Source organism: Haplochromis burtoni, unplaced genomic scaffold (genome assembly GCF_018398535.1).
Source record: "Haplochromis burtoni strain Fernald_Lab_line unplaced genomic scaffold, NCSU_Asbu1 Contig_29, whole genome shotgun sequence".
Taxonomy (NCBI): Eukaryota; Metazoa; Chordata; class Actinopteri; order Cichliformes; family Cichlidae; genus Haplochromis; species Haplochromis burtoni.
The window spans coordinates 671,906-687,402 of NW_024582390.1; the positions used below are offsets into that span (position 1 = coordinate 671,906).

The 15,497-nt window shown below is 37.5% G+C and overlaps 1 protein-coding gene across 2 annotated transcripts; it reads left to right on the top strand.

Annotated features, from left to right (window-relative positions):
- The first annotated feature begins 7,191 nt into the window (after positions 1–7,191).
- On the top strand, positions 7,192–15,068 carry snx4 (sorting nexin 4). 2 transcript variants are annotated; one of them, XM_005918339.2, is made up of 14 exons: positions 7,192–7,302; positions 8,037–8,161; positions 8,523–8,658; positions 8,827–8,976; positions 9,280–9,327; positions 10,011–10,066; positions 10,419–10,491; positions 10,874–10,935; positions 11,341–11,406; positions 11,504–11,593; positions 12,347–12,446; positions 12,625–12,770; positions 13,256–13,370; positions 13,532–15,068. In XM_005918339.2, the coding sequence occupies exons 1-14, from the start codon at positions 7,291–7,293 to the stop codon at positions 13,577–13,579; spliced, it is 1,227 nt and encodes a 408-aa protein (XP_005918401.1). In that variant the 5' UTR covers positions 7,192–7,290; the 3' UTR covers positions 13,580–15,068. The 2 variants fall into 2 exon arrangements, with proteins under 2 accessions (XP_005918401.1, XP_005918400.1); XM_005918338.3 differs by having other exon boundaries at positions 7,216–7,380.
- The last annotated feature ends 429 nt before the right edge of the window (positions 15,069–15,497 follow it).

Here is a 15,497-nt window from a genome sequence, read left to right on the forward strand (position 1 = left end):
ACATGACCGCTGTAGCACTAGGAAAACCTCCATCCACCCCACTCCTGCTAAACAGGTGAAAATAGATTTAAGAGCATGTTTTTTTGCTGTGTTTTACTTGCATCTATTTGAAAGAGTCAGTGTAAACACAAAACATATTGTATTTTATATGATGAAATATGTAGAAAATAGCTTTAAATGTTAAACAAATTTCTTCAAGTCAAAGACTGTTGCATATAATTTATATTTTGCTTGATGCAATGTGCAAAAAGTTAAAAGATTAAAACTAATAAAACAAAGAGACTTTTTCATTTGATTTAATTTTATATGATGGATTATGCAGAAAAAATAGAATTGGGCTGAAAGGTCTATTGCTTTATTAAGTATTCAGGTTGTGTATCGTGTTTTTGAAAAGTAACTAAGTAATAAAGTAACTAATTACTTTTGAAAATAAGAAATCGGTAAAGTAACAGGATCAGTAATTAGTAACTAACTACTATTTTCAAGTAACTTGACCAACACTGGTGGTTAGCACCGTCACCTCACACCAAAAATATCCATGGTTTGAATTCACTAGCCAGCTTTAACATTACCATAACAGTATAAATAAACTACTTCATTCTCAACTTCTATTTGTTAACAACTTTGATCATTTTGTTTAGTTTTAACATTTTGCACAAAGGTAACAATAAGAAAAAAGTACTGCTGTCTTAGTTTAAGCCATAGTTTCTGCTAAACCTAGGCCGAAAGACTTTGACGGATGGACCAGGAAGCAGGTATGCCAAAAGCATGGCAAGCTGTCATTGGTAGGCTTTCAGACTGCCCAAAATGATGGTCCCAAGTGCTAATGTCTGCTCTGCAGACAACAAAATAGATAATTTCTTCTGAGGTTTACCAAGCATAACTGCTTTCTTCTTTGCAGAAACATAGCTTAACAACAACATCCCAGATGCTAGCTATTTGCTAGCATCTGGGATGTCACAAAGACATAACCTCAGTAAAGCATGTTAAGACTCAAACTGGCAGTATGTGTTTAAGTGAGTGATGCTTGGTGTCATTTGATGAAGTTAATATTTTTACTTTTCCAGCTGAAACATTGTTACTGTCTTTGCTTTGGCATAGCACCTAAAACAAAGGTATTCGTTTTTTGATTTGTTTAATTTTGTTTTTACTCAACTATCAAAATCTTTCATTAGAATGAGATAAATAAATATTGTATTTTCCTACAGTTTTAGTCATTTAAAAAAACTATGAAGTAAAACTTATAGAATATTAATTGTTTTTTACTATGTCTTACTGTTTTGGTATCACTTAAAAGGATCCACAAACTCAAACATGATGCAAAGGCCATGTCCCTATATGCACGTACTCTCTTCTTCTTTCTCTCTCACACACACATGTACACACACTTACATACATCTTGCTCCCAGCAGATGTTTCATTCACCGCTGCCTTCCCAGAAACCCACAAGTGAGCGTATTTTCCCGCCGCAGGGTCGGGGAGCAGAACCACTGAAGAAGACCGCTGCACCCCAACATAAAACAAAACACCAGAGGGAAAAAAATGTACAGAAAACCTTTCAAAAAGGAAAGGAAGGGAAAAAAGCAAAGGATTTTCTAATCCATCCTTTATTGAGGTGGCTGGTTTTCGGCAGCGCAACCTTTTTTATGTGTGAGAAGACTGGCCTGTAATTTGGGTAGCCACGGCAACCAGAGGGACTTGTAATAAAACGAGACTCTATTCTGGGATGCTCTGTAATAATGGACGCCACCATCCACTCCTCCTGTTAGAGATGGATGGATGGATGGATGGATGGATGGATGGATGGATGGATGGATGGATGGATGGATGGATGGATGGATCACCTAGTCTATAGACTGAAAGCAAGATGGACTGTGGATATTTAACTACTTAATCATATTAGTCAGTCAGGCTCACACTAACTATGTCATTCAGTACTGATCCTTATGCAATTCTAGTTTTGATCAATACCTGATAGAACTTCCTAACTTCTGAGTTCTACCAGGTACCAGGTATCTACCAGGTCATTATGCCCTTCAACACCGCACAAGTCAGTGTGGTTAAATTTCTGTATTCAGACACCTCTCTATAATCTCCACGCCATGTTAACAGTCACCCATTATGCCAAGGCCATAATTAGGAAATCACGTTGGCATATACATCCTGTCATTAGAAGTGTCTATTGCTATTGCATTGTAATTACATTTTAGTAGGTTGTTATTACACCATTTAGAAGCTGTCCGTCTTACCTCAATCTCCTCCTTAATTGGTTATGTTGGTCTGTCCCGCCCCCATGGGTCCGCCTACCTCTTTGACGGAACATTCCAGCGGTCTAAGCATTTTAAACTGGAGTATTACAACCAAGTCTAATATGCCACAGAATGAAAGAAATGAAGAAGAGGAAAAAATGTAGAAGAGAGAGGGAGAGAAATTAGAAAAAAGACTTGGAAAAGAGAAGTTTTTAAAAAAGGATCAAGAAGACATGAAAGAGGGAAAAGGGTGAAAAACACAGTTTTTGTGTTGCATGACAGATTCCCTCCCAGCCAACCAAGGCTTGTCCTTTAATACCCAGAAGCTTTAATGTGGCTTCTCAACGATTGCACATGGGGCAAAGCTGACCACATTTCTGGATGTGTATACTAAATATTTTTCTCACACTTTATGTGTTGTGTGTGTGTACCGTGTGATTGAACTGTGTGTGTGTGTGTGTGTGTGTGTGTGTGTGTGTGTGTGTTGTGAGAGAGAGAGAGAGAGAGAGAGAGAGAGAGAGAGAGAGAGAGAGAGTTAAGGTAACAGCATACACATGCTTGCTGAAAAGCTGTGGCAGTCATGCAGAGAAGGCTGCAATGAGACTTGCTTGTCTTAATTTGTCAACACATTGGTGATGGATGAGAGAGAGGGAATCAGGAGGACAGCAGGAAAAAGAAAATAATATTTTTTGGATTTCATGCAAGCATTGTGAGTGTTTAAGGAGTGGTAAAGTTTGTAAAAGTCAGCATTATATATACATATATAAGACAGTAATATAGATAGATAGATAGATAGATAGATAGATAGATAGATAGATAGATAGATAGATAGATAGATAGATAGATAGATAGATAGATAGATAGATAGATAGATATGTATACATGCCATTTGGCTCTGTTTGAAATAGACAACTCTGAACTAGAAGCTTCTAATGCTACTATAAGAGTATAACTATAATAAACTGTCAAATATTAGGTTTATGGGGGTCACTTAAAAAATAAAAACACGAAGACCTAATATAAATCGGAATAACACACAAGGGCATACTTTAATTGTAGGTAATCCCAAGTATACCGCATCATCATGTGTGTGCTATACAGACTCACCCACGCAAATAAACACACTGCATGAGTTTTCCACCACTCTCAAAGGCAAGAATAGAAGGATGAATGAGAGGAAAATGAAGGATGGAGACTATGACATGGAGCAAAACATGTGTTCCTTTCTAACTGACCACAAGGACTTCCTCTTTATGATCTTCGTGACCAGCCTTGTGCATACAGCATGTACACACATACACACTTAAACATACACATAAAATGCAACTTCCTAAAACTTGTTATTGACCAGATCTGGTTTTTTAAAAATCCCATAAATGATTGTATCTAAGCCAATCGTGCAATTATTTCAAAACCATGAAAAACATTTTTTTAAGGCAAACTAAAATACATATTCTGACAGGATTTTAGTTCATAAAGACAAAGTATGAATAAAAGATATGCAATCACAGATGTCACTCAAACCTTAACAATTATTGATAAATTATTTGTAAATCTTTTCCATCCATCTATCAATACATCCAATTTCTGCAACAGAAGCAGCAGTCTAAGCAGAGATGCCCAGATCCCTCCAGTCACTTCCCCCAGCCCTTCCAGGGGGGACCTGAAGTTATTCCCAGCTAAGAAATGTTAGCTCTCCAGCATATCTTGAGTTTTCTAACAGGTTTCCTCCAGATTGGACATACATGAAACATGACATCTAAGATGAACCTGGTGGAATCCTATGCCCACTCCTCACACTATCTCTTAAGGTGACACCCTAGGGAGGAAGCTCTGACTGACTTCTGTATCTGTGATCTTATTCTCTACTCAGAGTTTGTGGCCATAATTAAGAAACAACTGGATCAACTAGTAAATCAAAATTTTGCTTTCTTATTCAACTCCTTCTTCAACTTAACCTACCAATAGAACCTATCAATTGCTACTGACACTGCACCATTCCCTCTTTCCAGTCCACTCCTCCTCACTCCTGAACAAGACCCTAATATACTTGAATTCCTCTGCTTGGGGCTGAACTTCTCGCCAGTACCCAGAAATGTAGAAAGGTGGTCTAGAGGCAACCAAACATGAAACCCTCCACCGCTTGGCTGTGCCTAAAAATTCTGTCCATAAAAGTCAGATGTATAATTGGTGGCAAAGGGTAGCCCAGGCAGAATCTAACATCCACAGCAAACAGGTTTGACTTATAGCTAGTATTCCAAATCATGCTCTTAACTGTACAAGTATTGAACAGGCCATAACAACGGTGCAGATTGCCCCAACAGATCTCCCAAAAACACCTCTACAGTGAGATATTATATTACTGTCTTCAAATAGTCTATTTTGAAAATAAAAATTCAGCTACATACATACACATGTATATTTATGTTATGCAATATATTAATTGATTGTCCGTGCATATGTATATTGCTGTACATCAGAGTGAATTGTGCAGAGATTTGTGCAGTGTGTAATGGCTGGTTGTGCAGGCCAACTACACAATACACGTTTCCTTGTAGTGTTTAGGATGTTGTGTTGCTAGATCTTTACATAATGTACAGTAAACATTACCAAAAACCCATTAATATTACAGTAATATGCTTTTTCATTCAAAGTATTCATTATGCAATAATAACACATCTAAAATTTGTAAAAAAAAAAAAAAAAGACAAATTATGTCAGGGAAAATTGCATTTAGTTGTTTCACTTTCAGAGTACAAATGCTAGTCTGTCATGATTTGACAATTACAGGCAATTAGCACCACTACAGTGTTTCTTCTGTGATTGGTCAAGAAACCAGTTATATTCATTCATATTGATGACTGTAGCCTGCTTTATTTGATTTTTGCTACCATCTGCTGTTCAAAAGTCAAAACACCAACAGAGAACAGTTTTCTCTAGCAAATGAATTTACAAATTATCAGGCAGTACAGAGGTGGGTATACGGTAATATTCAGTTAGTAGATATGAAAGATGTTTCTCTGGTCAACAGAGCTGCATTAAAACTAGATTAAAACTGCAGTAGTTAATTGATTTTGGCATGCGCAATATTAATTTTATCAGTAGAATCAATATTCACTTCCCAAAACAATAATAGTTAGCAGTCATTGTGACAGAGATAATGAGTCTCTATGAGTCTATATATCTATATTTACATCTATGATAAACCCAACAGATTTTGTTCAGAATCTCCAAATATCAACAGTCACGCGTACACACAGAAACTGTGCAAAGCTTATTGTAGCTCAGCATTCAAGAACATTGGTCAGTGAGCTCTAAAAAGTTGTCAAATGGCCAATTATAGACAGCCAAATAGGGCTGGAGGTGTGTGTGTCTATATATTTGTGTGCGTGCGGGTATATGTGGACAGGAAGTGGTGGTGGCTGGTTTGAGGTCAGTGGCAGGAAAGAATGGTAGCTATGCTGTTGCTCAGACAACGGCTGGTCACAGCTCAAGCTTTTGGTTTCCTGACAAACTGCAGCCTGAAACCGCATCACACCATCACTCCTTCCATCCGCCCATACCTGGTGCATTTGTGCCATCGATAATTTTAAAAGTAATGATTATATTTTTCATTTTACCATCATAATGTTTCTCTATTTTTATGCCTTTTTTCTCACTCCATCCACCCCACATCCCATAACACTCCATCAAACCACTCTATGCCCAGTGGCATCTGCTTCCTTACTAAATCCTGCTCCACCCTTCTCTTTAAACATTAAACACTGAACAACAGCGTGACCACAGGAACTAAAAGGCCGTGTTTCTGTGCTGTTTACTAGCCTGAGGAATACCACATCCCTCTCATTCAGAACTGGGCCCACAACCATCTACAAAAAAAAAAATGAGGCACGAAAAGATATGACCACAGTGAGGAAACTCATCATGTATGACACCTTTTTCACATTTTTTTGACCATAAAAACAATGGCAAGAAGGCATTGTGTAAGACAAGGAGTACTGTAAATGTATAGGGCAATGGCTGCTACTTTTTCATTTGCTAAAAGCACATTTTATATCATGTTTAACCAACAAACTAGTGTTCTAGCCATATAGAAAGCAAGAATTTTTTTTAACTGCACAGTCCTTTTTTACAAAATAAAATGTTGAAAGATACTTTGCAAAAGGCAAAGCAAGAGCTAAATGTAACACAATTAAAGAAAAAAAAAATCAAAGCCTACATATATTAAAAAAAAACAAAAAACATAAAACCAAGAGAAAGAAAGCAGAATTGGATTCAAGACTAAATTAAAGGGAGAAATACTGAAATAAGACTAACGCAAAATAGGTAAAAGTTCCAAAAACACAATGCAAAAATTCAGATAACTGTCTACATATATCACACTCACTGCTTATTATCATTCAATGGACGTTTACACTTAGGAGAACATTTACACACTTGAGATTTTGCAACAAGACCAACCGTTTACAAAGTCTAGGGTGGAAACGAATGAGTGCCACAATCCAACCAGCAGATGTCAGTATTGCCAAAAAAAGGTGTCGAATAAGCTATGCAAAGGGTAATGGGTTCAACAATGAGGAGTATTGCATGGAAAGCTGCTTTGCAACTTGTAGACACATCTTATGCAACTATTTCACACGTGCAACCATGTTATGTTTTTTATGTTTTTGCATAATCACGAGGGAAATCCCCTTAATTCTGTAACATCTGAACATTAACAATTATGCTAAAACTAAAAAAATACCTATATATTCGGTGTCATTGATTGCAGAGTAATTTGCTATTGTATATATATATATATATATTGCCTTTGCTTTAGTCTCGTGAGATCGAGTGTGGGATAATAACAGCATAATACGTACGTATAATTTGCCTAGATGCAAAAACTAAAACGCTCAAATGATCACCGAAACCAAAAGCACAGACCCAAAGCAAACCATTTTCCCAGCCGTGAACTGCGCGTGCGCAGAAAACAGGCACCAGTCCACTGCCAGCTCAGCTGACAGCAGCAGCGGCGGCAGTACTCTGGCAGCCTATAACCATGGCAGACTCTGTAAGTAGCGAAGAAGTAGCCGTGATTAGTAATACCGACATCACTTCCACGGAATCTGAGAACAACATCATAAATACGGTCGTACCCTTTGTTGTTCTTCATAATAACCATACTTGAGGTTTAAAAATCTTTTTTGTTTTTACTGCTGAAAACCTTTCAAATAGGGCCTAATTTAATGTTAGCCAGTTGGAGCGTCGAAGACTTTTCCACTGTTTCTACAAAAAGCCTGCGGAGTTTTATGAAACGTTCACTGGCTTCCCCCGCTAGATTTAGCTTACTCCCTTCTGCGGCTTAGCGTTAAATTAATTAAATGACTTAAAGTTGCTTCTGCGAAGACTGTGTCAAACTTTAGTCCTAAACTTTAGTCTTCCTGACGTTAGCTTGCTAGCTATTAAGTCTGAACGCTAAACCTAAGTTTATGTTAGCCATGTTGCCCATTCTGCTCTTTGAGTGCTAACCTGTTAGAAAGATTGAATTCCGAATACTAAAGCAACTCCCCCCCCGTATTTCGGTGATTATGGTCTTGTCTTGTGACCTGCACACGCCTGCCATAACTCTGTGTGCTGTACTATTGTTATAGTATCTCCAGCTAACCAAAACAGATGACCCTTATTTTATACTCAAGTTTAATGCATATTTCTGTTCTTTTAGCCCCTGTCCGTTGCCGCTAACACTCTTCCATATGTTTACCTTTTTTTGACTTCCATACTCATAATTTATTCTGGTGTGTGCAGATGGTGGAAAGAGGGACGGCTCTGTTGAGGAAACTGGAGATAAATGTGGCAGAGGCAGAGAAGAGAACAGGGAAGAACACTGTTAACATGCAGGAAACATACACTGTGTACCTGATTGAAATACGGTAGGTTGTAAAGTGAAGCATTCACTTTTCTGTCCGCATCATAGGTGCATCATATGCAAATATTTAGTGCTTATAAAAAAGTAGAGAGAGGTGGAGTACGAACACTTGCATTTTTGCATTCTTTTGCGTGTTTTTTTTATTTATCTATTTTTTACCTCAGATATATTACAGTTTGCACAACAAATTTGCCTTTTTGTCTTGATTTTTATAGTATTGAACTGGGAAAATATAGTCACATCATGTACAGTACAGTTGTGTCAACTGGCAAGTTGCTATGAATGAAAGTGTAGTAGCTCAAGCATCTACCACTTTTTTTGACACACCTGAAATACAATTTTTTTTCTCATTGGTCTTTGTCCAGGCCTGCTGAAACAGAGGGAGGGACACCAGCGGCACCTGACACTTTGTGGAGACGCTACAGTGAGTTTGAGCTTCTCCGAACTTACCTGCTGGTCACCTATCCCTACATTATCATCCCCCCGCTACCAGAGAAAAGGGTGAGTAATGCGTAGGTGGTGGGAAAGGACTAATCAATAATTTTAAAAAAAGAATTAAATGGAAATTATTAAGTGACTATTACTAATACAGCTTACCTTCAACTTCATAGTAAATAATATTCAGCCATTTACCTTTTTTGTTTCCACCCTTGTTTGTGTCTCTTACAGGCCGAGTTTGTGTGGCACAAGCTTTCAGCAGACAACTTAGATCCAGACTTTGTTGAGCGGCGGCGAGTTGGCCTGGAAAATTTCCTGTTGCGTGTTGCATCACATCCGGTCCTCTCCAATGACAAAATTTTCTTCCTCTTTCTTACAGAGGTTATCAGCCTAACATAAGTTGCATAATGTCCGTGTAGATCTTTTGCCATTCATGTAGTATATTCACGCCTTCCACATTCACAGTATAACAGATTTCAAACTGACGTTAAAGATGAACCCTGAACTATAAAGAATTTAAGAGCTATTTATGCACCCATAGTTGGTAGATTTGTCTCTTCATTGCAGCCGCTTTTGTAGCTGGAATACGCCGTTTTTTGTTTTTTGGGGTTGTTTTTTGGAGAGGGGTTATACAATCTGGCTGACTTTCGAGTCTGTCATGTATTTTTTCTGTCATTTCTTTAGGAAAAGGGATGGAGAGATGCGGTTTTGGAAACAGGCTTCCAAGACAAGGTACAACCAGATGGAGTGTGAAAGACACAAGTTCAGGTCACACGTGTAAAAGATGCAAGTAGTTTCCAGGTCTGACAAGGAAAGCTGATGTTGTAAGTGCCAGAAATTGGCATTCTTTCTAATGGCCAGCAGGGGGCATCTAAAGTTCTGGTTTCATGGAAGACCATGGGAAAACCACTGCCCACTCTTTTGATCAATGCCTCCTGTAAATACTTTCCTGATGAGCTTATGGGCTGAATCACTACTTTCAGTATGATTATCCCTTTTTAAATTATTGGTCCCATCAGGGTCCAGAAGGACAATAAACCAGGGTAAGCTTTTTTGCCTGTATAAACTGTTCTTGCCACAAACTAATGGCCAGGTGGCAAACATGACAGAAATACACGTCTGCTTAACACTGTGTGATTTATTTTGAACTAATTTCCAGTTCAAAAGTAAGTTGCATATGAGCATGCAGGTGACAATGACATGATGGTGGCAAATCTCAGCTCAGAGCTTTAAAACCAAACCAGCCTGTGGCTCCTTCCATCTTTTATACACTGTAAATGATTCTGTTGATGCTTTCATCATTTTAATCTGAATTTCATATCCGCATTTTTTTGTGTGTTTTACAAATTCAAACTGAGTTATGTTTAAAGCACTTCTTCGTGTATTTCGCTGTGTGTAATTCTTTTCCCTAACAGGCTGATTCCAGACTCAAGTCTCTGAGTGCCATGTTCAGAGTCAAGAATCCTGACAAGTAGGTGTAAAAACAGCCAAACCTAACCTATTTTTTCCATTTTCTAGGATTTATGCAAGTTACACAACTTAGACAGATTTAAGACTATTGTGAAATACTTTCTCAGGAATTTTTAATAACTAAAATAAATGAAATATTCATTATAAAATCAGGCAGCAAAAACAGGGTGTAAGATGTGTGATAATCACTTGGATATATTTATGAGCACAAATATGAAAATTCTATTTTTACCACCATATTAAGTAATAATTTATTCTGTTCCAAGGCAAACTGAAAGAACAAACTTCTAGAGTGAATAATGTAAAAGAAAATACTGTTCAATCAGTTACTTTTCTTCTTGTTTTGCCTCTAGGCGGTTTACAGCACTGAAACAGTACAGTGATGAACTGAACAGCGTCATCTCTCAGTTACTCAGAATTCGAGCGGTAAGTTTTGGCACGTTTGTTTAGAGAGACTGAGGTTTATCTTAAGTTGATGCTTTGTGCAAGCCGTGGGCATTCGTTGGTGGTTGCTTGTGGAACTTCAAATTCCAACATTTTTGTCTCTGAAATACAAAAATCTGTATCTACTTTCCTAGAATTTTGACTTTCTTTTCCAGGGCACTCACCATTTTATCTTGGACGTCTACTCCATAGCATGCCAACGTTTATTATTTAAAAGTGATTTAAAAGCTGGCTGCATCCAAGACATTGAGAATAATAGAAAGTTATTGAATTGCACTCTAATGCCAAATGTATCTCTTCAAGGTTTTTAAAGCAGACTGTCTAAGGTCTGTTTCTAATGATTAGTTTTGTTTTTTTCTTCTAGCGAGTAGCAGACAGGCTATATGGAGTTTACAAAGTCCATGGTAACTATGGCAGAGTTTTCAGGTGAGGACCACCTGTTCTACTGTTTTCTTCTGTATCAAATTATAGTTACAAGCATAAATTACTGTATCCATTTATATAAGCAGAATAAAAACACATTTTAGGCAGATGATATTTTACCTTATATTGAATTAGGTCACTTAAAAAGTTTCCCTGCAGCAATAATGCATTTAGTATTGAAGGATTGTTGTGAGTCATTAGGGAATTCCTTTTTTCATAGATATGCCTCAATTGCCTTCTTTGTTTCTGTATGCCCACACAATCTCCTTTTGTTTGGGTAATCATGATATAATAGATACTTAACTACTTAAAAACAATCATTATTTCAGACAGCCATTTTTCTGTTTAGTGAACAAAGAGAGCTGCTGCATTCAAGTCAAGTATACATGAACATTTTTCTGTCTTTAGTGAGTGGAGCGCAATAGAGAAAGAGATGGGAGATGGACTGCAGAGTGCTGGACACCACATGGACACGTAAGTAAAGGTGTTACCTGAATTGGTGATGGACACAAACACATAATGTTTGTTTGGTATTGCTTCAATTGTACAGTGACTTTGCCTGTTATCTCAGTTATGCTGCATCAATTGATGACATTCTGGAGGAGGAAGAGCACTTTGCAGACCAGCTCAAAGAATACCTCTTCTACACTGACGCCGTCAGGTATTATATTGTGTTACAAGATGGTTTTGTTAACACACTTATCAGGGTAGACAGATGCTCTGAATATGCTGTCATTTTATTACATTTTGCATAAAAGTTGCATACATGAATCTCACCATATGTAAAAACATGGAATTAGACGTTAGGCATAATACAATAATCACTGTGCTGAAGCAGGTATTCTAGTTCAGTTACCGATGCAGCAGTGATTTATAGCAGGAACAGGAAGCCATCATTATCTTTGTTAATATCTGGAAAGGTTAATGTCTTCCATAGCACAGTCATGTAAACAGTAAAAGGAGACTTCATACCAACAAGGCTTCTGCTTGCATAACTTGGAAAGCCTGGACATTTTGTTTTTCATGCTTTACCTTCCACCTCATCTATTCCTTATTTTGTTTTGTTTTTCCTCTTTCACAAACACACAAGGGTTGCTTTGGTCAGTGTGTAACTTCCTGCTTTATTCCTCTTAATTGGTCTGTAGTGATGCAGCACACATTTCTGACACTATATCTCTTATTTTATGTTTGCTAAAAATCTATTCTTCTGAATGAATTGAATTTTATTGTAAGCATTAAAACATCATTCAGCAGAGAAAAGAGTGTCAGTTTTGTAGATCAGACGCAGCCCACATCTTTATTTACAGTAAATGTAAATACATTCTGTTGACTGTTATAGCCTTTGTAGCAGAATGCATTCATGTTTTGGGACTGTCAGGGTTTAAAATATGTCTGAATTTGTGTGTGCGTTAAGGTCAGTGTGCAGAAAACATGAGCTGATTCAGTATGAATTGGAGATGGCAGCTCAGGACCTTGCCCAAAAGAAACAACAGAAAGAAGAGCTGGCAACCGGGGTAACACACTTTCACACACTCTGGCTTATAATCTGTCTTTCTCCTCGCACGATATGTGCAAATTAAGAACCAGAAGTGGGCGTGTGTTCAAAAACACCGTTGTGATCCAAATTGTCGTGAACATAATTTAATGCGTGCATTTGTTTTTCCGTGTGTGTCTGTTTGTGTGTGAGTGCAGACGGTGCGAATCTTTTCTTTGAAGGGAATGACCAGTAAATTATTTGGCCAAGAGAGCCCGGAGCAAAAAGAGAGCAGGTTAGCAGCCCTGGAGCAGAGTATTCAGGAAGGAGAGGAAACGGTCAAGGAGAAGAACACCGAGTGCCAGTAAGCACAACACTATCTTATCAACCACTTACCTATTTTGAAATTATCCCTATTTTAAATTTCTCTTCCTCACTGTTCTTCCTCTGTGTGAAAAATATAGCACATAATCTGACTCTGTTTTCTGACTGAACTGTTGCAACTGAACAACATAAATGCAAAGAATAATAACAGGAGACTAGATAATTTTTTCCCCAGCACAAACTGGTGAACTGAGGTATTTGCTGAAAGTGTTGAGAGACAAATTGAGGTTCTGTGTGTAATTAAAAAGTAGTTCTATTCAATTTTTTTTGTTTTTTTCAACGGAAAAACAAAAGCCAGTGGTATCAGTAGAAAATACAGGAACTAGAACCTAATAAGGAACAAAGCAAATGCTGCATTGTTTTTCTTTTCTTCTTCCTCTACCTCTTCCTTTGTTCTTCTCCCTGTGCTTCTTCTCCACGCAAACAGACTAACAGTATCATGCGTCTTTGTGATTGTGCCACCAGGCAGTTTGTGCGAGCAGCATGGGATGACATCGAACATTTTAAAGAGCAGAAAGACAAAGATTTGCGTGAGGCGCTGATAAGCTACGCCATTATGCAGATCAGTATGTGTAAGAAGGTGTGGACATTTATTCTTGTGTGTATTTTGTGTATTTATATAAATTCCTAGCATGTGGTCTTTTGTTCAGCAGTACCACTCCTTAACTGTTTAGTATTTCTGTCTTGTCTTTCAATGTCTCTAAGTCACTCCTTTTCTCTGGTACTTGTGTACTGTTACAGGGAATCCAAGTGTGGTCCAATGCCAAGGAGTGTTTCAGCAAAATGTGAGCCGAACTTTCCAAAGCGATCGTACTTTGCACCAAAACTATACTCTGATTGTACAGACTAGGACCAACAGCCAGTGATTATACTGTAGTCCTGTGGAGAAAAGATGGGAACCCAAATGCTGCCTTTAATTTGTTTTGCTATACTCAGTTGAAGCACACACACATTAAAAAAGTGAAAGTGGAACAATGCCTCTTTAACGTCAAGTGTCTTAATAGAACCTTTTCCTTGATTTTCTGACCTTCGTACTTCAGACAGTCCAAATTTACACACTCATCCTTAGTTGCGCTTTCATTAACATGTCCAGGAAGAAAATGTGGCATTATCATTGCACAATGGATCCATGGGATTATCCATGCAGTATATTTCAGTTGTTAGCTCTCTCAATCAGTCACAATGAATAACACAGAGCAATATACTAGTTTGAGTTGACACAGGCTGCACTTTGCAAACAGTGGTTCATGTGACTCGTTTTAGAGTTGCCTGCCTTGATGGAAGGATCTTTACGTGTTACCTTTCAACCCTCTCCAGAATCTCCTTACATAAAGGTTTTCATACTATTTGATTTTAGGTGATTAATGGCAATAGTGATGAGTTAAAGAATGGGGAACTTGTTTCTGATAGAACTTCTAATGTTATGCTTACGTTTGTGTTTAAATTTCACATTTGCAACAGCAAGTCGAACCAAACAAAAGCAGAAGAGTGCACTGGTGAATGTTCAAGATGAAATAAACTGCAAGAAATATGACTGTAAACATGGACCGAGCTTTAGAAAGCCACTACACTTTTTATATTTCCATTTTTCTTTTTCTTTATTTTTTTAAAAGTCATTTTATGTTCGTCACACAGAAGTAATCTTTGTTATTGTTAATCTGTTGCTAACCAAAGTATTGACGACCAAGTGCTTTTATACTACAAATTTATACTAGAAAATACAGAAGAAGGGTTGAAAAACTTCGGTTATGTGATTTTTGTTTTGTTTTTTGGCTGAGGAAAGAAATCACTCTCACAATTTGAGTTTCATAGTTTAATTGTTTACACAAAATTTAACCGTAAATGCGAAAAATCGGATCCTTTATTTGCTGTCAAGCATTGTAGCTTTAATGCAACAGAAAAAAACCCATATAGAACTCAGCCCACTGTCAATGTGCCTCACCACTTATTCTGATATGACCTGAGTGCAGCTACACACAGATACAGACTGTTTTTTGGTTGAGATCCTCACATTAGGCTTACATAAACATACACGCATACTTGTGCTTCTTCGATGACATCAATCTGAAGGGGAGAAAAATTGGTGCATAATGGATCTGACGTCTGAATGTTGTGCTGAGATCAGCAAATAATTTTTTCCCCAGAATAAACAATTGTTTTACTGAAAGAATCTCAAATTGAAGCTTTATGTATGTTTGTTTTGTTTTTTTTCTAAATGACAAACGTGTCAGATGTAATCATTGTGTTATGACACTAATAAACATTTCCCTTTTTTGAACTTACTGTTGTGTTTTTATACCGACTGGCAGAGGAACCAAAGAGAACGGGGAAGCGGGATGAAATGTGACTGCTGGTTTTACTTGGCATGTAAAGGTGGCTGTGGGTGTTTTGATTCTTCACGTAGACATGTTTGCTTTTCCTGTTTACATTTATTTGCCGTTAAAAGATAAGAGAAACAGGCTTTTTATTACCAAAGTCTAAAGGTCAAACCTCAGTGATTCATCTCTGCCAAGATAACTCAAAACCATCCCCTCAGGGTTTTTTTTAATTTTTAATTTTTCCATGGCACCTGGTGGGAGGAAAGTGAAAATGTGTCAGTGTCTATACTTTCTCAAATTGCTCATATTAGTGTCTTCAGTGGGTACATGGGTCAAATGCATGCAAATGTACTACACAGCACACAAAATGTAGTGTAAAATTCATTAAA